Source organism: Hordeum vulgare, chromosome 5H, assembly GCF_904849725.1.
Source record: "Hordeum vulgare subsp. vulgare chromosome 5H, MorexV3_pseudomolecules_assembly, whole genome shotgun sequence".
Classification (NCBI taxonomy): domain Eukaryota; kingdom Viridiplantae; phylum Streptophyta; class Magnoliopsida; order Poales; family Poaceae; genus Hordeum; species Hordeum vulgare.
Genome location: NC_058522.1, coordinates 539,998,631 through 540,020,725, shown reverse-complemented (window position 1 = coordinate 540,020,725; position 22,095 = coordinate 539,998,631). Strand labels below are relative to the sequence as shown.

General features: G+C 44.8%; 1 protein-coding gene and 2 non-coding genes across 3 annotated transcripts; 2 read left to right on the top strand and 1 right to left on the bottom strand.

Annotated features, from left to right (window-relative positions):
• Positions 1-9,725: 9,725 nt before the first annotated feature.
• On the top strand, positions 9,726-9,799 carry TRNAV-AAC. Its single transcript has one exon. It is a non-coding gene; the product is annotated as a tRNA-Val (tRNA).
• Positions 9,800-9,871: 72 nt separating this feature from the next.
• On the bottom strand, positions 9,872-15,506 carry LOC123452543 (transcription factor PHYTOCHROME INTERACTING FACTOR-LIKE 13-like). Its single transcript, XM_045129203.1, has 10 exons — positions 14,756-15,506; positions 14,576-14,638; positions 13,967-14,468; positions 13,701-13,799; positions 13,528-13,593; positions 12,153-12,218; positions 11,787-12,074; positions 11,555-11,692; positions 10,624-11,043; positions 9,872-10,535 (listed from the first exon to the last, which is right to left on the bottom strand). Exons 2-8 carry the CDS (start codon positions 14,620-14,622, stop codon positions 11,570-11,572), a joined length of 1,191 nt encoding a protein of 396 aa, XP_044985138.1. The 5' UTR covers positions 14,623-14,638; positions 14,756-15,506; the 3' UTR covers positions 9,872-10,535; positions 10,624-11,043; positions 11,555-11,569.
• Positions 15,507-17,499: 1,993 nt separating this feature from the next.
• TRNAR-ACG lies at positions 17,500-17,572 on the top strand. The gene has a single exon. It is a non-coding gene; the product is annotated as a tRNA-Arg (tRNA).
• The last annotated feature ends 4,523 nt before the right edge of the window (positions 17,573-22,095 follow it).

Below are 22,095 nucleotides of genomic sequence, written 5' to 3'. Positions count from 1 at the left end.
TGCAGCCTAGTGGCAAGGGTGGGCAGTGGCTCAACCTGCGACCAGGGTTCGATGAATTTTCTGATGCCTCATCCCAGGCGGGATTCTTCTATCTCCCTAATAATAAAGCAAATAGAGTTTCTGGTCATCCATGATGGCATTTTTGCAAAAAGGCCCTTCCATTTTCTGTTAATAAACTCGCAGTCCTTTCTTTAGTGAGGAAAACGTTTCACTTTTATGATTAAGATCCTATATGTTTTCCGAGGCGAGGAGGCATAGCGGCAACAGAAGGCGCGCTCGCCAGATCCAATCGGCGGTTGCGCGGGACGCAGCCGGCGACGGGCGGCATGAGCTGCTTCTTCGCCATCAACTGCATCATCTTGTGCTGCTGTGAAGATGACCAAGGTGTATGGAATGGGCGCAGAACCATCAAATTTCTCCATCGCCTTCATCATGCAATTGGTAAACCTGTAGTGTTGTACAAACTGAAGTTCCTCTTATGAAGTGTACGTGCATTCATAAAAAGGCAAAGGAGGAGATGATTGGTGGTCGGTCACCACATATTAGACATTATTTATTTACGTCTCGGGTTATAACTGCTAGCGCACCTTTCCTTCTATTTTTTATTTTCGATAAAGAACATTTCATCCGACCGATATATTGAGGTGATACAACAGTATTGAAAGAATGTCGAGATAAGCGGGACAGGAGATGTGTCACGAGATCCTTCACCAGTTGCTCGACGTCACAACCAATGTGTGTTGTGAAGGTGTGCAATTGCTCACTGTCGGGTAAAAGAACATGCAGTAGTACAGCTGATAAAAATTCAGGGGGAGATGTGACTCCCTTCATTGCCGCTGATGTGCTTCTGTGCTGCTCATTCATGTTGGTGTGTTTCTTCTTGTTACGTTGTCAGTGTGCGCTTTGAATTATTTTACTAAAAGGACTCTTAATGTTAAAGTGGGTAAAGCAATCTGGTCCTCCGTCACCAGCTTTAGGGCATCTCCAAGGCTAATTCGTAAATTTTATGTTGCAACACACGGGCATATATTATTAGGGAGAGATGAAATGGGATGGGAGATATGATGCTGCAATTTGTCTACCAAACGACAATGCCTTTTTTTAATACCGTCAATTGTTATTGTACTGCAAGTCATTTGGGCCAAGCCCAAAATTCACAAAATGTTCAAGAAATTTTCTTGCATAGGGAGGAAAGTATTGCATGCGGATCCAACGGTGCGGACGACGCGGGGTTGGTGGATCCTGCGGCCCGCGCGCGGCCGGCCGAAAATCTGGGCCGGCGCGCCGGCGCAGATCACCCCCTTTTCTGATGCCTCATCTCAGGTGGGATTCTTCTATAAAACTAAGTCGTGGGTGGCAACGCCCATGAATAGGGTTTGTGCCGTTGGATGGGGGAAGTGGGGTCTGGGATCAACGGCACAGAATCGGGACTGCGGGACTCATGAGTCGAGTAGAGGTTGCCTTCCCACATATATCCCCCGCGGCCACCGGCCAACGAACTCGACGGAAGATCCACTGGCAATTCCCTCCCCTGTGCGATCTCCGCCATTGTTTCCGTCGCGCCTCCCCTGCCCCTGCCCCTGCGTTTGTATCGTGGTCTCTCTCCGGTGTCCAAACCCCCCTCCTCCCCCTCGGAACGGATCGCTCCCTCCCTCGCCGGCGGCATGATCAGCCGCGCATCACCGTGGACGCCGACAACCGACCAACCAGCAGGTCCCCCTCTCCCTCTCGATCGGACGATCAATGCCCTCGATCACAACTCTATTTATTTTTAGTAGCAGCAGGATTATTGTTAATCGAATAGCCACCCAACACACGGCCTAGCTCCGCCGGTGTGAGATTATAAGCCCTCGTTCGAATAGATGATGGTTGAGGAGGTAATTTCCTACGTGTCGGTCTCGTGGGTTGTCACTTGTCAGTATAATACGTATGGCACTGCAAGTCTGCAACGCTTCCAACATGTGACTACTAGCTAGTTGAATTTGGTGTAGCTAGGCCTGAACTGATATCACATTCATGGTTACCGCCGTGCAGGGATCGAGTAGCTAGCCTAGGGTTTTCCGCCCGTGTGAGATTAAGCTCTCAATGATGCTTCTCGAATGATTCCCCAAGGAGTATATACAACACAACTCTCCAGTTTTATCAAAACTACTCCGTGGGTTCAGGCCTAATTAACTGCTACTACCAAACTGAACTGATCAATGTGATATCGGTTCAGTTTGGTATAACAGTTAATTAGGCCTGAACTGATATCACATTGATGATTCTCAAGTCTGAACTGGAACGGTCTACATTACTCTCTTTTCCAGGGGATTATCGTGAGGATAAGAAGAGGAGATTACTTCAAGGGCACACCGGGGAGTTAAGCAGCAGCAGATCAGCACATGAAGATCTCGACGACATGTTTGCATCGCTGTCCATCGACAGCGTCCTTGCTCAAGAAAATTCAGGTTGCGCTGCTAGCCTGCTAATTAATTCCATTTGTTGGCCATCCCATTTATAGCCGTTTAATGTCAAATGATTTGTTTAAAAAAAAAGTTAAATGATCTTGTGTTGCGCCATCATTGATTTGGTGTTCAAAGGTTTGTGTCTGCTGGATGGTCAAATTTTCTATATCTAGGCTTGATGATGCTTCGTACAGGAATTCCACATTCTACAGCTCTTATTCGGAGTCAAGAATTCCATTGATGTTAGGAACGATAAATCTATTATTTTGTATTTATTTCAGGAGAACGTCCCAAGGATAGGAAGAGAAAATCATGCCAGGAAAATGCTGGAAATTTGACTAACGCTTTACCTGATGATGTTTTGGAAAATATGTTCGCGTCGCTCGCAATCCAAAATTCTAGAGTGGCAAGTACTGCTTCCACGAGATCGGGGAAAGGCTCAGTTATTATTCTTGATGACAAAATTCTTGTTGAAGGCGATTCAGATTGCACCACTTGCACTGACTCAAGATCAGAGGTATTCATTGAAAGAGTAAATGAACTGTTGCGGCGCCATGATGGAACTGGTGTTCGAGTGTTTGAGGTTTATTTTGAATTGAACTCCACTCATGCTGCCCACCTTGACAAATGGGTCCAGTTTGCGTCAGAGGCGGGTGCACAAGATGTGATGCTTAGCTTGTGTAAAAATATGACATCTTGTCCAGAGCATTTGGTGACTGCAAATCGTTATAACTTCCCTCTACATTGCTTTGGCGATGGACGACAAAGATCGTCGATGCAGCAGCTAGACCTGACGAATTGCATATTCATGCCACCCTTGGATTCCAGTGCCTTTTCCTCCCTCGTGCGCCTTCTTCTAGAACGTGTAACAATTACCGACTCCGGCATCCAGAACATTTGCTCTAGCTGCCCTATTCTTTGCTTTTTGAGACTAGCGCGCTGCGACGATTTGGTTAATGTAAGGATTTCCCATGAAGAATTGATATGTTTGGACATATTTCGCTGCAACAAGCTGGCGAGTGTTGAGATTCACGCCACCGGCCTACTCATCTTCGAATATGATGGACGTGAGGTACACATCAATTATGCTAGTACCCCCAATATGAGGACTTTGGTAAATAAGTTCGGGAACAGAAATGGTTATCTTTCAGACGGTGTAGAAGCCATGGAAAGGATAAAAAAAATCACATTGACATTTCTTTCGCCATCGGAGGTTAGTTCAGATCTATGTTTTTGTTCCTCTATCTTCAAATGTTATGTAGTCACTCAGTTAGCAGTTTCTAACTGTTGTAGTAACAATCAGTTAACTGTTTCGTTTGCTCTTCTGCAGAAGCACGGTTTTATACTTTACGCGGTGAAATTCCCAGCAGTGCAGTTCATCGACCTATCTATTTTGCCATCTTGGCATAATGTTCTTGCAGTATCTTATCTCCTCAAGGCAACTCCTTGTATTAAAAGACTCCGGCTAGAAGTATGTCCTAAATGCTCTCCTACTTGTTGTTCTTCGGATAAAAAAATTATTAGAAAGCAGACGTTTTTTCGCAGATAAAATAATGAATTATCTTCCTAGTCCTCTGTTTGCAACACTACATGACTACGACAGATGAAACTACTTCACCCAACATGCTTGTGAGAACAGATCAAATACTAGCATTTATCATCAGTTACTCGTTTTCTGTTAACATGAAAAAAAAATAGTAGTGGGGTAATTTTTCTGATGTACCTCAGATCCATCTTTCGGTCTGTAAATGGCTCTTGTTTTGTTTTTAAGAAAGCACCTATCATCTCATATTCTAACAGAATAATTTACCTAAAATTGCATCAATGAAGAACTTACATTAAATTGCATCCATGCAATTCATCAAATTTGAAGGGAGCTTTGAGCGTGACAACTGACAAGGATCCAGATGACTATTCCTTACACATAACCTATACTGGTGGCCAAACCAGTTAGTAGTATTAGTTCATATGAGTTGAGCAATGCTAATTGATTTAGTTCATCATAAACTCACCACACTTGGACCTTCCATGCATGTGCAGGCACGCGGCGGAGACCAGCATTACCCGGACGGCGTCGAGGTCAACTGGCCCCAGGGCGTCTCTCTCAAGAGGCTTCGTTTCATCACCGTGGGCGGTTATGCCGGCCAGGCTCCGCTGGTGGAGCTCTTGGCGTTCCTGGTGCACGAAGGCACCAGGTCGAGGAGGACGTGTCTAAAGATCGACCCGCGCCACCATCTCTGGAAAGGGCTGGGCAGGTGGCTCAGGGAGGACGTAGGAGACAAGCTAGCGAGGGACCGCGCGAGGAAGGCCGCCGAGGAGACCCTCCGCTCCCGGCTATCGTCAAGGGTGAACCTCGTCATGAAATGATCCGATTGGTGAAAATTTTGTCTTAAGATTGATAGGGGAGAAGGGCTTCAGGATGACGATGATTTTTCGTGTTCTTTTTCGTTCTGTTGTCCTGGCTAGTGTCATGCATGTGCCAGCAACAGTTGGATTCAGTTGGCTTAGAAATCTTACGACTTAGGAATTGTGGAGAAACATGGGAAATGCACATTCTTCTGGGTTTTCATTTTCAGTGAGATTTCAATGAAATTCACTAAATTTCATTAATTTCAGTAGACACTGAAATATTACGTTTCAGCCAAAATATTTCAGTAGTACACTGGAAATCATTTTTTTTTCATAAATTTCAAATAATTAATTAAATTAAAGTGAATGTTTCGGCCCTTTGGCCGAAATGCAAACTGAAATTGCTGAATTTCAGTGATTTCGGTTGGTGCTGAACTATTTTATAAACTGAAATTGAAAACCATAACAAGACCCTGCTATTGTCTGTATATCTTCCTTAATAATAAAGCAAATACGATTTCTGGTCGTCCGTCATGGAAATTAACCCTAAAGTTTGCATAAATTACCCACCATGCCACCGGTAAGTAACAGAAAACGTTTGAAAAAGCAAAAAATCTTGGACTGGGCCGGCCCATGTAAAAACCTCCTATATTACGCTCCGCACGCAGGGAAAATATCCAGCACACCATATGGGCCGGCCATGCACAGGCGCTGCTTTTAGTTCCGTTTATTTATCTATTTTCAGTTCTGTTTTATTTTTTTAGTTTAAATCATTTAGAACTTCAAATAATCTTTAAAATTTTAATAAATTTAAAATTATAAATCAACTTATTTAGAAAACTAAAATGTTTGTGACTTCAAAAACTACTTGGAGTTTTGTAAAAAATGCTCGCATATACAGTAAAATGATTGCAATTTTAGAAAAATATTTGTACAATAAGAAAAGTTCATGATTTCAAATACAATTCCATGTATTATAAATTATTAAAGACATTTAACAAAATGCTTTCTAATTCAAAATATGTTAATGCATTTAAAAAATGTCCTAAAATTTTAAAAATAGCTAATGCCTGTTTTGATAGTTTCTTTTTTTATTTAAAATTTTCCGTTTCATTTTTGTTTATTTCTAATTTAAATAATTTAGAATTACAAAAAACTTTTGCATATTAAAAAATAGGAATTTTGAATTAAAATGCTGACGAAAACATAAAATGTTCGTGGATTCAGAAAAGCGCCGGATTTTTTTTTTGAAATTCCAAAACAATGTCCATGAAATTAATAAATATATTACTGATTTATAAAAATGTTTGTTTATTCAGAAAAACTTCATGTGTTTCAAAAAATGTTTGTGAATTTAAAATAAAATCCTCCAACATAAAAAATTATGTTCATCTTTTTCTGGAATTGGTCGCCAATTCAAAAGAAAATATTTAAGCACGTTCGAATTATAAAAATTATTCACGATTTTTAGTCAATGTTTGTAAATTGTAAATAATGTTCTCGATTTTAAAATTGTTCCCATATTTGTAAAATTGTTCACGAAAGATCTAATGTATGCAGTTAAACATTAATGCTTCTAAGTCTTTGTGACAATATACCTGTGTGAATTTTAAAGAATTAACTGTTGGATGGATCGAATTATTATTGTATGTTTCTAAAAAAAATATTAAAATTCAGAATAAATCTTTGAGTTACCAAGATTTTTGACAACCATGATATATATTTTTTGAAAATGTAAAGATTGTTTCAACTTGTGAATAAATTTAAAAGAAGAAACATTTTCTTGCGTTTGTGCATCAAATTTCAAAATCAAGTGATGATATGTGAACATAATGTGGTCAAGATCATTGGAGATTATATTTTTTTCATCCGTGGCAACGCACGGGCCATTTTGCTAAATAAAGATAAATAGAGGATGCTCATACATCAAGGTATTGAACCATACTAAGTTGGCTAGAGCGTAATATTTTGTCTCCCGTTGCAACGCACGGGCATATTTAGCTATAATAATAAAGACAATATTGTTTCTGGTCGTCCGTCATGGCTTTTTTGCGAAAAAGTTCCTCCGTTTTCGAGCATTCAACCCGCAGTCCATGTATTAGTGAATCTCGAAAAAACGTTTCGATCCAACCCGCCGGCAGCTCTCCCCGATGCACCGCCCGTCCCCGAGTCCATCATGCTAAAAATAATCCCACACCGCTTCTTTATGCCCAATCTCATCAGTTCATATAGGTACCCTTTGATAATTCAACAAGCGACCCAAGAAATAAACAAAGAGATGAGGAGGATGAGGCGATCAAAGAAAGCAACCAAGGCGGGCAGTCGTCGCCGTTTAAAATGAGAGGATAAAATCAATGAACGAAAGCAATGGCTGGCCGATGGAGCCAGGATCCAGGCGGTGGTGGAGCTTGGGGAAGGGCCCGGCTGCAGCGACGAAGTGCCCGGGCCATGGCCGGACGATGGAGCCGGGATCCAGTGGGGAAGGGCCCGACGAAGGTGCGCATTGGATATGGAGCATCCAGTGGCTGAGCTTGTTCCTAGGCAGCCATGGCAGCTCTGCATCAGGAGAGCACGAAAGGGAGGAGAGGGAGAAGGAGGTCCGACGGCTCGACCGAGCGCGCACAACGGAGAGGCTCGGCGCCACGGAGCTCCTGTAGAAAACAAAGAGACACAACCCTCATATTTTACTAAAAGGACTCTTAATGTTAAAGTGGGTAAAGCAATCGGGTCCTCCGTCACCAGCTTTAGGGCATCTCCAAGGCTAATTCACAAATTTTATGTTGCAACACATGGGCATATATTATTAGGCATAGATGAAATGGAATGGGAGAGATGATGCTGCAATTTGTCTACCAAACGACAATCCTTTTTTTAATAACATCAATTGTTATTGTACTGCAAGTCGTTTGGGCCAAGCCCAAAATTCACAAAATGTTCAAGAAAAATATTTATTTAACAAAAAATCATTTTTTTTTAAAAAAACTAGAAATTCATAAAAACAATACTTCTTTTTTTAAACATTTAACATTTAACCTTATCATCAACAATTATTAAAAATCCATATAAAAGTCATGCACAATAACACATGAAGCAAGTTTAGCCAAAAACAATAAAAAAATATTATTCAAAAAATATTTATGGAAAATATGTTGTACACACAAATGACATTTCCAATCAAAAAAACGTTATTATCACACTATAAAAAAATCCTTTGGAAAAACAATTAACAATTTATATTTTACAACAATTTTTTTAAAAAAATTAACTATTATAAAAAAATTATCCAGTTTTTATGTAAGCATTACCTAATATATATATTTTTTAAACATTTAACATTATTATACACATTTATTTCAATTAATGTCGCATAATGGCACAACAAGCAGATTTTATATTTTTTTCCTGTCCGGTGCAACGCACGAGCATTTGTACTAGTATAGTTTATATATAGACTGCATAGACTGAATCGAGCCGTGAAACCCGAGGCAGGAGACAGCGCGAACCGTGCGTGTGTCTCTTTTTTTTATATACACTATATATCTCTAGAAAAAATTTGTCTTAAGATTGATAGGGGAGAAGGGCTTCAGGATGACGATGATTTTTCGTGTTCTTTTTCGTTCTGTTGTCCTGGCTAGTGTCATGCATGTGCCAGCAACAGTTGGATTCAGTTGGCTTAGAAATCTCACGACTTAGGAATTGTGGAGAAACATGGGAAATGCACATTCTTCTGGGTTTTCATTTTCAGTGAGATTTTAATGAAATTCACTAAATTTCATTAATTTCAGTAGACACTGAAATATTACGTTTCAGCCAAAATATTTCAGTAGTACACTGGAAATCAAATTTTTTTCATAATACTTTCCATAAATTTCAAATAATTAATTAAATTAAAGTGAATATTTCGGCCATTTGGCCGAAATGCAAACTGAAATTACTGAATTTCACTGAACTTCAGTGATTTCGGTTGGTGCTGAAATATTTTATAAACTGAAATTGAAAACCATAACAAGACCCTGCTATTGTCTGTATATATAGACTGCATAGACTGAATCGAGCCGTGAAACCCGAGGCAGGAGACAGCACGAACCGTGCGTGTGTCTCTTTTTTTATATACTCTATATATCTCTAGAATATCAGGACCTGTATATCTGAACATAAAGCTATCGGAGGCAAAATTTCAGTCTTGCTTGTACCCCACCATTGAAGCGTGTTGCGAGAGATGAAATGCGTACTCCTCTACCCGGATATATATAGGCCCTAGCTAGCATGTATTTTGAGATAATAAGATCAATAATGTAAGATATGTATGTCAAAAAAAAAGTACAGTGTCGAATTCATATTTGAAAGGAAATTTCAATGGTCTAATCTTTATTTCATATATACTTACATCTCATATTTTATATTGTTCTTATCAATGGTCAAACCAAGGGAGTAGAGAAGGCAGAAGCAGAGCTTGAAGGATGTTTTTGGCTTCGTTAGATGTCCACCCTCTGCTCGGTGGTTTCCCGATCGCCTGTCAGCGTCGAGGTGGATTGTTTAGAGATTTGCCTCCGTTTCGCCTTCCAGTCCATGCACCTATCCTCAAGGAAACAGGAGAGAGATCTTTCATTTTTGTCGATCCAGTATGTCACTAGGATTGTCAATAGCTCTGCTGCACATGTGTGCTGATTAATCGTATTGTATGTAACCGTCTGTTGATTCTGTAACAAAGTTTCGACAAATGTCCGCATCCTGCGATTTATGTTCGGCTGAATTCGAAATTGTGTACACCAGGTAGAAGCTGTGCTCATCTGCAAAAACGTGTTTTTGTCTCATTTAGACATCATATTCGAATGTTGAGCCAGCGTCACCAAAGTTTCTCAATCCTTTCACCCTCCATCTTCCGCGAAGTAAGAATAGATAAGGAAATGATCGCTTGGTGTCATAAGAGGTTTCGTGGTGTAGTTGGTTATCACGTCAGTCTAACACACTGAAGGTCTCCGGTTCGAACCCGGGCGAAGCCAAAGTTATTTCTTTTTGCAACCTTCTCTATTTGTCAGTACAGACATCAGGCAAGTGCAGGAAAACAACGGCAGTGCACGGGAGAAACAAAATTATTTTACAATTTCTTTTTGCAACCTTCTCTATTTGTCAGTACAGACATCAGGCAAGTGCAGGAAAACAACGGCAGTGCACGGGAGAAACAAAATTATTTTACAATTTCTTTTTGCAACCTTCTCTATTTGTCAGTACAGACATCAGGCAAGTGCAGGAAAACAACGGCAGTGCACGGGAGAAACAAAATTATTTTTGCCCGGACACGTGTCGCGTCATTTTCATCGAGAAGAAAGCGCCGGCGAGAGGGCAACAGATGAGCAGGCTGCTCCGGGGGAATCAAGCATTTTTTACCAGTTGCAGCAGCAGACAGGAAAGCTCAGGGGATACGATCCCACGGCCAGTTGCAGCCCCAGCAGCATCTGCATTCGATAGTTGCCAGGAGGACCATGCAACAACCATAGCGTGCACTTGGTCCGGCCCGGTGCCGTAGACATCAGGCGAAAGCCGGAGAGAAACCGCACACTCTTGCATCACCACAGAATTCCCTCTCAGAATGTGAAGGAAGGATGCCGAACCGCTTTGTCGATAAGCGTAACGCCGGAGTGACCGTGCGCGCACGCGGCGCTTGCAGGGGCACGGCGAAGCAGACGGCTCCGTGGCGGCCCGGCAAGTTCTTGTTCTTTCTCCCCCTGCAGAACAAATCTTCCCACAAAAAGAAAGTGATGGTGTTAAAGGGTGATGCTGCATAGGTAAGAGACCAGTGGTATAGGCAATCTTGATTGATCTGTACCTTGGCTTTAAAGGAGGAGTAAGGTTTGATGTTATGATTGTTTCGACCTCTTCTGTTCCTTCCCCCCTGGATCTGGTTGGTTGGATGTTGGACATTTGACAACAAGCATTTAAACCACTGTTTTTCTTCTCTCCAGTAAACCAGACGTCCCTAGGCGCCTTATTTTCAAAATTGCTACAAACCGACTGCTATTATCATGTACACATTTTTCTATAAAAAGAAAAGAAAAGTTATATTCCTCTCACATGAATGGGAGAGAAAATTGCTATCAGCATTTACAAATACTTCTAGTGTTTATGTCAGACGCGTATTGATCGAGACATATAACAGCAATATGGGTGCTATCTGCTTATCATGTTAGTATTTTCAGCGAATTCCAGGAAGATGGCCCATGTGCAGGTTGTCGACACAGTCCATACCCTGTAAATGTCAAGAAAGGGATGGTTAAACCCAGTGGCTCTGAGCTCTCAAGTTATCCACATCTACACTGATGATGAAATGGACGCACAACCGTAAATTTCATGTACAGTGATAAAGGATGTCAAAACTAGAAAGATTGGTACGAACGAAGTCTATTAGATGACACATCTGATGAAAACAACAGGTCAGCTTTCATGAGAAAGGCTAAGCTAAAAGAGGTTTCCTTTACGAACTATTCATCCAGAGACTCCTTTTTAATAAAACTGTGAAATGTTATGCAGCTCTGGTTCCATATACTCCCTCCGCCCCGAATTACTTGTCGTAGAAATGGATAACGATAGGCGTAAATTGGCAGGTTTCTTTTTTATGCAGGTTTGGCTGCCCCAAGAGCTTAAGAAGTCAAAGGATGGTTGCAAAACTGCTGACTGACTGCTGATACCAGGACAAGTAACCTAGACATCACCAATGCTATTAGGAATAAGAAACATGTGCGGATTAGTGCAACTCTTACCAAATTATGGTCATTCTAAATTCCATCAGGCGCGGGTGGTTGTCCGGGCCCAGAGGTTGGCACAACAGTACAATCCGGCACTTCCGGTATCTGGTTTTTTGGTGCTACTTGTGGTGTATAAGCATATGGTCCTGCTACCTGCAAAGAATTGAAACTTAAGCTAGGTGGACAAATGAAAGATGGCTGAGAAGAGTCCCTTGTACTAGAATTAAGAACATAGGTCAATTTGTACCTGAGGTGCCGTTGCTAGCCCGCCATCTGGGTGAAGGAAATGATTACTTGCTTCTCTCAGCTGAATGTTTTGCATCTGGTTTGCAACATACATAGGGTTCATTGCTGGAGATGGGTTCATAGGGATGTGATTTGACAAGGTATGGTTCATGTATGGCACTCTTGCCATCTGATTTAGACCCTGTGCCGCAGGCAGGCATGCCGAATTCATGCCTACCGCCATCGGTGGCATGAACTGGTGAGAACCAGGAAACATCATTGGCGCCATCCCGCTCGTCATCCACATAACCTGAGGTAGAATTCAGTCTGAATTAGATGGCATATGGGGTTATGTGATTTCGGGTAGAGGAAACAGTGGACTCCTAACCTGAACTTGCATTTGGAGGGACTTCAAGTACTCAATCGCCTCATCCAATATTGATGCTTTGTCGGCCTGAAAGTAAAGCGCAAAGATTGGAAAGCAAAGAAACATAGGTAAATTATAAGTTAGAGATGTCACCATTCACCAGCAGAAATGGATCAATCCGGGGACTTAGAGCATCTCCAACAGCCGCGCTTCGCGCCGCGCCCAAAAAATGTATTTACCGCGCGCGCTTCGAAATAAAATGGCTATATGCATCACTCGATGCAGAGGCCGGGGCGTCGCCTCCATTTTGAAAAAAAAAACCCGCGCGCGCTTCGGCTGGTTTAGCGCGGGGACAGGCGCTGGCTCCAACAGCCGCGCTATAATGCAGCGCGTGCCCCGCTCCAGCAGTGCCCAAAAATGCAGCGCGCGCAGCACGCACAAACCACATATACATTTCAAAAAATAGAAGAAAAACGATCAAACAAACAAAATAAATCAACAATAAATAGTTATTACAACTCAAACAAATAGTTTATCGTTCAGTACAACAAATAATGCAATAAACACAACCAATAGTTCATGAACAATAAAATACAAATAATGCAATCAAATCATGCTCTTTGTCGTCCATGCCATGCCCACCACTCTTCAATCAGATCCTTCTGAAGATCATTGTGCGTTGCGGGACGCCGAATGACATGATAGGAGGCAACAAAACGGGCTACCCTTTCAGCCCTCCGTCGCACTCGCACGGGATGTCCCAAGAGCTCATACTGTGAGTAGTCTAAATCTTGGCCACGCTCATTCTCGATGATCATGTAGGCGTTTTGTCGAACACCTTGCGGGCGCGGCGCGGCAGCGAGCGCTCGGGCGCTGTTCCTCGGACGTCGGAGGCGCGCGAGGGCCGGCCGGACTAGGAGGGGGTGGGGCGGAAGTGCGGCGGCGCGGGGAGGCCGGGGAAGCGCCTGAACGGTCGTCGGGGGGCGCGGGCGGCGGCCGTAGCGGAGACAGGCCGGGGAAGCGCTTGAGTGGTCGCCGGCGGGCGCGGGCGGCGACGGCGGCGCGGGGATAGGCCGGGGCAGCGCTGAACGGTAGCCGGGGGCGCGAGCGGCGTCGGCGGCGCGGTCGGATGGGGGCGGCGCGAGAGTGGAGGAGCGAGCGCGGGAAAGTCGCGCGCGCGGGAGCCGGCGCAGCAAATAAGGGACGCGGGATTGCGTTTCGGCCAGCGCACTGAACTGGAAATGACGCGCGCGCCGTTTTTGCGCGCCCGCTGGAGCTGCCCGCCGCGTTGCGGGCGCGCTAAAACTGTCTTTTTTACGGCGCGGCGCTTGTATAGCGCCCTGTTGGAGATGCTCTTACACCTGATCAGAAAAGATAAATGATACTCATTTCTTACCTTGTTGCAGTGGGGTATGAGTTCTTGCAGCGACCGCATCTTTTCGTTGATCCGGTCCCTTCGTCTCTGCATCATCACCACAAACAACACCGTATATAAGAAACAATCCAACAGCAAGCCACCTTGCTCAATTGTAAGATTGCAACACAAGTAGCATCTGATTCTGATCTGACCCTCTCTGACTGGTTATGAACTTCGGCTGCCCTGCTCCTCCGCTTCGACCCGTGCCGCCTCGACGATTTGGTCTCTTCAGTGGCCTCACACTCAACATCCTGTAATTTCCTCTGTCAGTTACAGTCCAAGTTTCTTCATGAATTCCATTCAGTTTCAACTCAAGCAAATCTCCTCATGAATTACATCCAGTTTCAACTGAAGCAAATTTCTACAAGTATAAACTGCAACCGAACAATATAGGAGCAAACCGGACCAAGAAGCACACCTCGCTGCGGCTATCAGAGTCGTCTTTGCCCCTCCCCTTCCTCTTGTGGACACGGCCGCCGCTCTCGCTCGGCAGGCCGGAGCCCCCGAAGTTGCTCCCGGACCCGCCGGACGACGAGGTGCCGCGCGTGCTGGCCCCGCGCGTCCCCTCGGACGGCGGCGCGGCGCTCCCCTCCTCCCTGCCCCCCGCCGGCACCTCCGGGACCTGGTTGCTGCCGCAGAAGGTGGACCCGATGTCGCCGCCGGTCCAGCTGGAGGCGATGCCGCTCCGCATCGGCGGCGGCGGGGGAGGGTGGGAGCTCGGCCCCGGGAGCGCCGCGCACGCGACGTCCGGGGTGGCAATGTTGTGCCAGAGCTGCGCGTACACGTCGTTCCCCAGCACGTCGACGTCGTCCTGGAACCACGCGGCCGTCTCCCCGCCGGGCGCCGGCCTCGGGTGCGTCTGCGGCTGCGCCACGACGGCCCCGTTGTGCCACAGCAGCTCCACCAGGTCATTGTCCGCGCTGCGGATGCCATGGCCCATGGGGGGAATGGATCAACCGGCGGACGCCCGAAAGAACGAAAAGGGGGGGAATTTCTGTCAGGAAGAAGAGAGAAAAGAGCTCCTTACGCGAGAGGCTTCTTGTGGTTCGCCGCCGATCTCCCATTGCCGTCCATGCCACGGTCGCCGGGACTGCGAGGAAGACCAACACTCCATTATCCATTCCATCCATCCAAGAAGCTTGGCCGAAACAAGAAGGCATCATCAGTCCATCCAGGGAAAACAAACAAGATGAGCCGCACAGCAGACCTGGAAGGAAGCAGCAGAAAGGGGGGCGAGCAGGAGCAGGAGCAGGAGCAGGCCAAGCTACTACGCCGCCCCTCCTCCTTCTTCAAGCTCGAGGCAGCCAGGCGAAAAGGAATGGAGAAGAGAGCCTCGTGCACGCGCACGGAGAAAGAGAGAGGGAGGGAGATAATAATCAGGCTACTGCTCCCAGCTCCTGACCACTGAGCTGACCTCTCGGCCGAGCACGGCCACCGCCACCACTGTTCTCCCCTCGATCAGGGGGGAGCAAAGCCAGCGTGCCGAGAGAGTGAACTGAGAAGTGACAAGACAAGTCGCCTCCCCTCCTTTTTCTCGGCAAGCAGAGCAGGCGAGCAGCGAGTCGAGGTATATGTATGGCGCACTTGGCTCCTCTCAGCTCTCACACACTCACACTCGGGGAGAACCGGAGAAGGAAGGGGAGGAGCGGCACCGCGGCAGTGGCAGGACCCGTGGGCGATTTGGCTTGGATTTTTGCGCGGCGAGATAGATAACGAGGGAAGGGGGAACGGGGGGATTTTTTTGCGGGGTTGGATGGATGGCGCAGCGGCAGCGGCGCTCGGCGTCCTTGTCGGGTCTCCTTGGCGCCGGGGAATGGTGTCGGCCATCGGAATCGGCGGCTTTGGAATTGGACCAGAAACCAGCCTCATGCATCACTTGCTTTGGATCTTCTCCTTCTTTCTGCTAAAATATATATTCTCTCTTCTTCTTCTACGACTCTATAGATCATCTTCGTTAATCTAGTGGAGGTGTTGAGTACTAGGTAGATGATCTGCAAATTTTCTCCCGCAAACAATTTAAACACGTTATGAACTTACCGGACGAAATTCCTACAAACACTAACAAATTTCATACATACCGAATTGCATTCATTATATTTTAGACATATTTTAATCAAAATATGCAAAACTATGTGCACGGTTGGGCGCATGGAGCTTCATTTCCATAACACGGATACACTGCACTAGTTTACGTCGGCCGTTGCGGATCCCTTTGTATTTCCCATATCCGACAACCCGTTCATCGGATTGCCGGGAGCCACGGATGTAATATTCCTTCATTCCCTATCTCCGGCTATGTCGCTCGTCGGAGTGGCAAAGGGGATGATTTAGCCGGAGGGGAAGGGTACCCGCTTCCATGAAGCACAGACCCCTTCTTGTTTTTTGGGTGGGGAATGACCGTGGTCACCAAGACAGGATGACAAACCGACTGTGGACGCCCGCGACTCGCTTGTGGTGGCTTTATTGGGACCAAAAGCGATGGCGGCCTTCCGTTTTCTACTTTGCTCCAGTGTCGTTGGCGGTCTCGGACGTGCTGGCCACCGACTCGTCCAGCTCCGCGTAAGCAGCTTCTTTTTCCATGCCCTGGGTGAGGTTTCGCCGACGTTGACGGTGGATGGCACAGTGTGGCCTCGTCCATACCAACCATGATGGCCGCTCCAGCATGCTCCCCCGCATGCATCTATGGCGCAACTCACCACTCCTCCATGAACTGGCTTGAAGCAGTAGTTGTTGCACCACGCGTTGGCTTGGAGCAGCAACTTGCTCCTTCGGTCTAGGGAGGGAGGTGGAGCAGTCTTCTCCCTCGCTCATGTCCGATGAGCTCGGTGGGCTACCCAGTCGGCTTTTATACCAGAGAATTGCTCTTCCAACTCATTGGATGTCATCGAAAAGGGTGGATAAAATGGTAAAAGTAGGAGATGGGGAGCGGCAGAGTGGTATGATTCTTGCCTGACAATTGGCTCCTTTAAATAGCGGATGAACATGAGGAGATTGTCCAGCGTTGTGTTTAATGTCGCCTGCTCGTGAACGGACATATGGCCGAAGTGGGTTTCTTGGTTTCCACGCAGGTTTAATGGAGGGCATTTGGCTGCAACAAGGAGGCATGTTCGATGGGACGAGTGATGCCCTCGGCCGGTGCGCTACTTCAATGGGGGAGGCAGCGAGAGGTCGCATCCGTCCTGAGTCGTCTTTGATGTAGAGCGGTGGAGGTTTACTCGAAGGAGGCGTCCAGAGAGACCACATCACGCGTGTGTCACCCCTGCAACGATAAAGTTTTGGGGGCAACTATATTCCGAAAGGCAACATCGTTGCAACTTTGTCTAGTCGGTCTCATGCACGGGACATGCTACTTTCCTGTTTCCCAAACCAAGTTAGGCTGTTGGGTCAGAATTTCACGGGACACGTACACGGGACCGGCGGGACAAGGCTGCACGATATTCTATAACAACATGAATGCAGACAGCTCATGTCGGACGAATACACATGCGGACGAGGGAGGAGGTGTTGGGGTGGGTCGGGGCGGTCAGACGGATGCGGGCAGTGTTGGATTAGTGTTGGAGACACCCTTAACTCGAGATTTGGAGCGTTCGTGTCCTTGTCGTGGAGACCCTTTGGAACTGTCGGAGGGGAATAGCACGGCTTTTCTCTTTCCTTTCTTCTTCCTTCTTTTAGAAGCGGAACGCATTTTTTGAGATGGAAGCGGGATGCATTTGAGGTAGCGTGAAAACGATGGTATTTGGTGCTTGATGGGCGCCATGCCGAGCGCCGCGCACCACACAACACCGCCGCACCAACTAGGGAAGAGCAGATTCGTGGACACGGTTCTTACTTGCCCAGCTCGGGCTGTTCGATTGCAGTGCAAGTGTAACACGATTCTTGCTTGGGCAGCTCGGACTGTTCGACTGCAGTGCAGAAGTATTTTAAAGTTTCTTCTCGTCGACACGCATCATTGACTCCGTGGCCCAATGGATAAGGCGCTGGTCTACGAAACCAGAGATTCTGGGTTCGATCCCCAGCGGAGTCGGTTGAAGTTTTGCCGTTCTCGTAGTTCGCCAAGTGATACTACTAGAAGACATGCAAATTCACCTTTTTTTTTTCTTGTCCAAAACAAGCACGCAACTCTTCTCCAATTTTTCGTTGGAGATGCTATGACCTTTTTTTTTTCCTTATCAAAAACGGGCACGCAACTTCTCCGGAGATGGGGCAATTTTTCACTTGGAAATGCTATGAATTTCTCTTTTCCTTTTACTGCGAAGGAAGAGCGTTGCTCATTTCGACGAAACGAGAAACAAGACTGGGGGAGAGAAATAAAAGTGTCCCGTCGATCCAACTTGTCCCTCTCGTTCCCGCCGTTGCGACCCTTGTCAATGACTTAAGCTTTCGCCTATAACTGCGTACGACTACGGCACCAAATCTTGAGGAAGTGTTCCGTCACAGCCGCATCCACCAACCGGGGCTCCGAATCTGATCATACACTATCAATGTAACTCCAAGGAGAAGAAGATCGTCCATGAGCGTCATCACTGTCGTCATCGACCTCCGTCAAATCTTAAGCTTTCACCCTGAACCTCATGCCTCCTCACATATTCGAACGGGCAGAAATAGTGTGGTTTGTTAAGTCGTAATTGTAACTGAGAGGAAATCGTCTTCTCTTTGCTCACAACATAGTCTCTCCATTCTCCAGAAAATGGACTAATGAGGTAATTTCTCTCTATAGATGGGTACTTCACAAAAGTTTCATGCGTCGTTTCCGTTGAGTTCGTACATATAGAGGGGAGATTATCTTTGCTTGGTGAAAGAATACCCCATCACACTTTTTAAAGTGTATATATCCCTTCACACATGAAAAGCTACTTGTTTTCCATTCTAGGTAGGGGTGAGTCCTAAATAGGCCCAAGCCAAGGGAGGACATATTCTAATAAATGTATGTCTTTCCAGATCCTGTGGTCTTTTAATCAGAGGACCATGGTTATGGTCTGGATAAATCTAGGTTTCGGCCTGCATAGATTATGTAACACAAAAACATGTCATCTCTTTGTTCATATACTTTTGAATTTAAATTAATTTTCTAATGTGAGTAATTAGTGCCAAATAAATGCTAAATATTCCATTATGTGATAGGTTTTCAGTGTCTTCTACGACTGACATTTGACATATCGGCAAACTATCCTATAATCTTATCCTATATGATATATCATTTTATATAACGTACGTATTGCCTTTCTTTTCTCTAATGCCGTGGCAAGTTTACGAACTACGGCGAGGTGGAAGAACACAAGATATGACTGCAACAATGCCAATGAAAATGATCTCACATGATTATCTAAGGTACCGGGCGAAGCTGTCAACGACGAGCAACAAAGCCGTCGACAACCATCAAACATGTTGAGATGAAGGTGAAGAAGACGTGAATGCGGGACATCAATGGAGGCAAGGACGAATTGACAAGAACATTATTGATGAAGAAAAAGAAAAGACATATCAACAACGCATGGATTCGATTTTGATTAATGAGAAAAACAAGTAAGCGTCTGTATCACACATGAGGTCCCAAATAATAACCATTTTGGTTGCTTTAGTTTGTCTTTTTTAGCGTTATGTATTTTTATCAAAATATAATTTGGATGAGTGCCTTTTAAATGTCTTAACGGGTTCTCGTCACTGTATAGGTATATGAGCCAAACACCTCAAAGTAGGGTTTCGTCCTGCTTTCTAAATAAATCCATTACTACGTCTGGACATATGTGGTTACAAAATTAATATTGATGTTTGTTGGGCAGAAGTGTTTAGATGATGTAGTAGTCTGTTCCCCACGTTATTGTATTTTTCTTTCCTATATGACCTGTATAGTTTTTTTCTTTCAAACTACTATTCTTTATTATTTGTTGAAACGTTAATAAAAATACACATCAGAGTCAAGTTGTTTCCGTGGCAAAAAGTAGTAACGTTTTGCACTCCCTGTGTTCCATAATGTAAGATATTTTTTGACATTACACTAGTGTCAAAGAACGTCTGATTCGCAAAAAAAAAAGTGTCAAAGAACGTCTTATATTATGAAACGGGGAGAATTAGTTTGCAAGGAAAAAAAAAATCCTTGAATCATTTCAATGAAAGAGCTGCTAAGTTTTGTAGCCGACCGAGATATTTCAGCTTTGACGAAAGGGAAACAAACGTGGCTATAATCACAGTTATGCAATGGAAGCAGCCGAGCCGATGGGGTGTGAGCTGCTACTCAGCTTCTTCGCGATGGTTCTATTCTGGCGTTGCCCCTTTCTCAGGTCCGTTGTCCAGGTCGTCGATGCGGGAAAACGTCTGTGCGGGCGTCACGCCGTACGCCGTGATCTTGAGCCAGGTGGGTTTGCACCAATGGGGGCGCAGATGCAGATTACCGTGCCAGCCCCTTCTCATCCACCAGGCCCTCGCTTGGATGGATGGCTGGCTGGATTGGACTCTGCCGACGGCGACGCCGCATCTTTATTTCTTCTTCTTCCGTCTCTGGTGCTTGTCAGTACAATTCGCTAAATGCTATCTAAATACCTGTATCCAACTATAAATATTTAGTTACAGAGAAAGTAGTGGTAGACGTTATTTTCTTCTCATCCCTTCACCATTTAAGTCAGCGAACTGAATCTATCATCCTCTATGATGGGAACTCCGCACATGCGCATATCGTTAGGGCATCTGAATCGGAGGCCCAAACCGCGGGCCAATTTCCCGGCTTATTTCGGAGATTTTCGTTCAAACCTTTGGAAATCAGTTGTGTCGATGCTGAATAGCATGCTGAGAATATATTTCTCCTTTTTGGAGAGGAGGCCTAGGCCCGGCGTTAAATCAATGGCGTCTTCATACACGAAAAAGGATGAAAGCTATGTGGTACAAGATGTTGAAACATTAGCTTACAAAGACACCGAAACAAAGCAAACAGGAGACACTACTTAGGTCGTCAAGGTCCTCATTAACCAAGGCGAACAACCAATGAAGCGACCACAAGTGAAAACAATGGAGCGACTGAAGCAACTCATGTTGTCATCTACCCGAAAAAAGGAAGGGGGGGGGGGGGGGGGGGGGGGAAGGCGTCGCATCATCCGCCAAAATAGTCGCCCACCTGCGAACGACATGGTCACCATAGAGCAAAAAACAAGCATGTTGATCCCACATGCCAAGCTTTCTCCTTTGTGCCCAAATAGATGGCATACAAATTCAGTCAAAAGATTATTTCTCTATATGTTTGAAAATATCAACAACTACAATATTGAATAAATAGATTATGAAAATATATCTAATGATGGATACAACGATATGTTTTTGAGCGGGATATAACGATATTGATTGGGATTGTTTATCTTCATATATTTTTATATACATTTAGTTAAACTTGGAAAGCTTTGACTTCTTTTTACTGAATTTATATGCCATATATTTGGGGACGGAGGTAGTACACGAGAAAGGCATGGAGCCTTCTTGGTTAGGGTCGCAAGTTAGTGTAGTGAGCTAAGCAGTTTGTGTTTGAGCCTCACCCCTTCTATTTTTTTAGTAATGACCCCTCCTAGGCTCAACTTTAAAGTCCGTCGAACAAAGATTGTTATATCACAGTCTTCTCCAACTGCCGGGGATTTGATCATAAGCCCCTTCGGGCATGGTATCCAGTCAGCCCTGGATGAACATATATTAGATACTCCCTCCTGATTCATACTACTTGTCACAGTTTTAGTACAACTTTGTATTAAAGTTGTGCTATAGCTGCGACAAGTAGATCAGAGGGAGTACTATATTTTACTCGACTGTCTCTCCCTGGTGTAGAGGCTGAACTCTTCATCTTTCGATCGTTCTTCATTCAGGAATTAAGCTCAACTCATGGCTTTGTATTCCTGATGTTCAAGCATGTTTGTTGTCATTGTAATGTAGTTGCTTATTCATTAGCTAAATTGTGTATGCACTCTATTATCCTATTATTTTTCATTTTTTTGGATTGTATCGGGAGAACTTTGTGTAATGTTGTTGATTAATTAAGAAAGCCTATGTTTCACTAAAATAAGAATTTATTTGTGCTTTGGTAATATTCCCTACAGTATGTCACCTGAAGGTAAACACAAGCTCCATGTGAAAGTTTCACTTGAGAATGTAGATCTCTCTTCCCGCAATCCTTCACAACTTTATCCCTTTTTTAAGAGAGAACCATTGTATTACTCCCTCCGTCTCAAAATTCTTGTCTTGAATTTGTCTGAATATAAATGTATCTAGTCATGTTAGTATTTTGATACATCCATTTCTAGATAAACCTAAGACAAGAATTTTGGAATGTAGGGAGTATTATATTTATACAAGAACCATTCATCATATAAATATGTGGTGTGTGACACATACGAGAAGTACGACCCATCTTGACTGCGCGCACGAGCAAGCGGACGCAAGGCGGGGTTATGTGCCGCCCGCTGCGAAGCCATGGAATGGCTCCCTGCACAGGGAGCCGAAACGTAGCCGGCCCAATAACCAGCTGCCATGCCATGTTGATGTCATCATGACATCATGCATTTTTTCTTCACTTCA

Bases quoted from the DNA above. Each gene is read 5' to 3' on its own strand.
- LOC123452543 (XM_045129203.1), bottom strand. From the start codon at position 14,622: ATGGACGGCAATGGGAGATCGGCGGCGAACCACAAGAAGCCTCTCGC. The intron at 14,469-14,575 runs GTAAGGAGCTCT...TGGCATCCGCAG, and splicing joins AACCACAAGAAGCCTCTCGC to CGCGGACAATGACCTGGTGG. The intron at 13,594-13,700 runs GTCAGATCAGAA...GTGATGATGCAG, and splicing joins TTCATAACCAGTCAGAGAGG to AGACGAAGGGACCGGATCAA.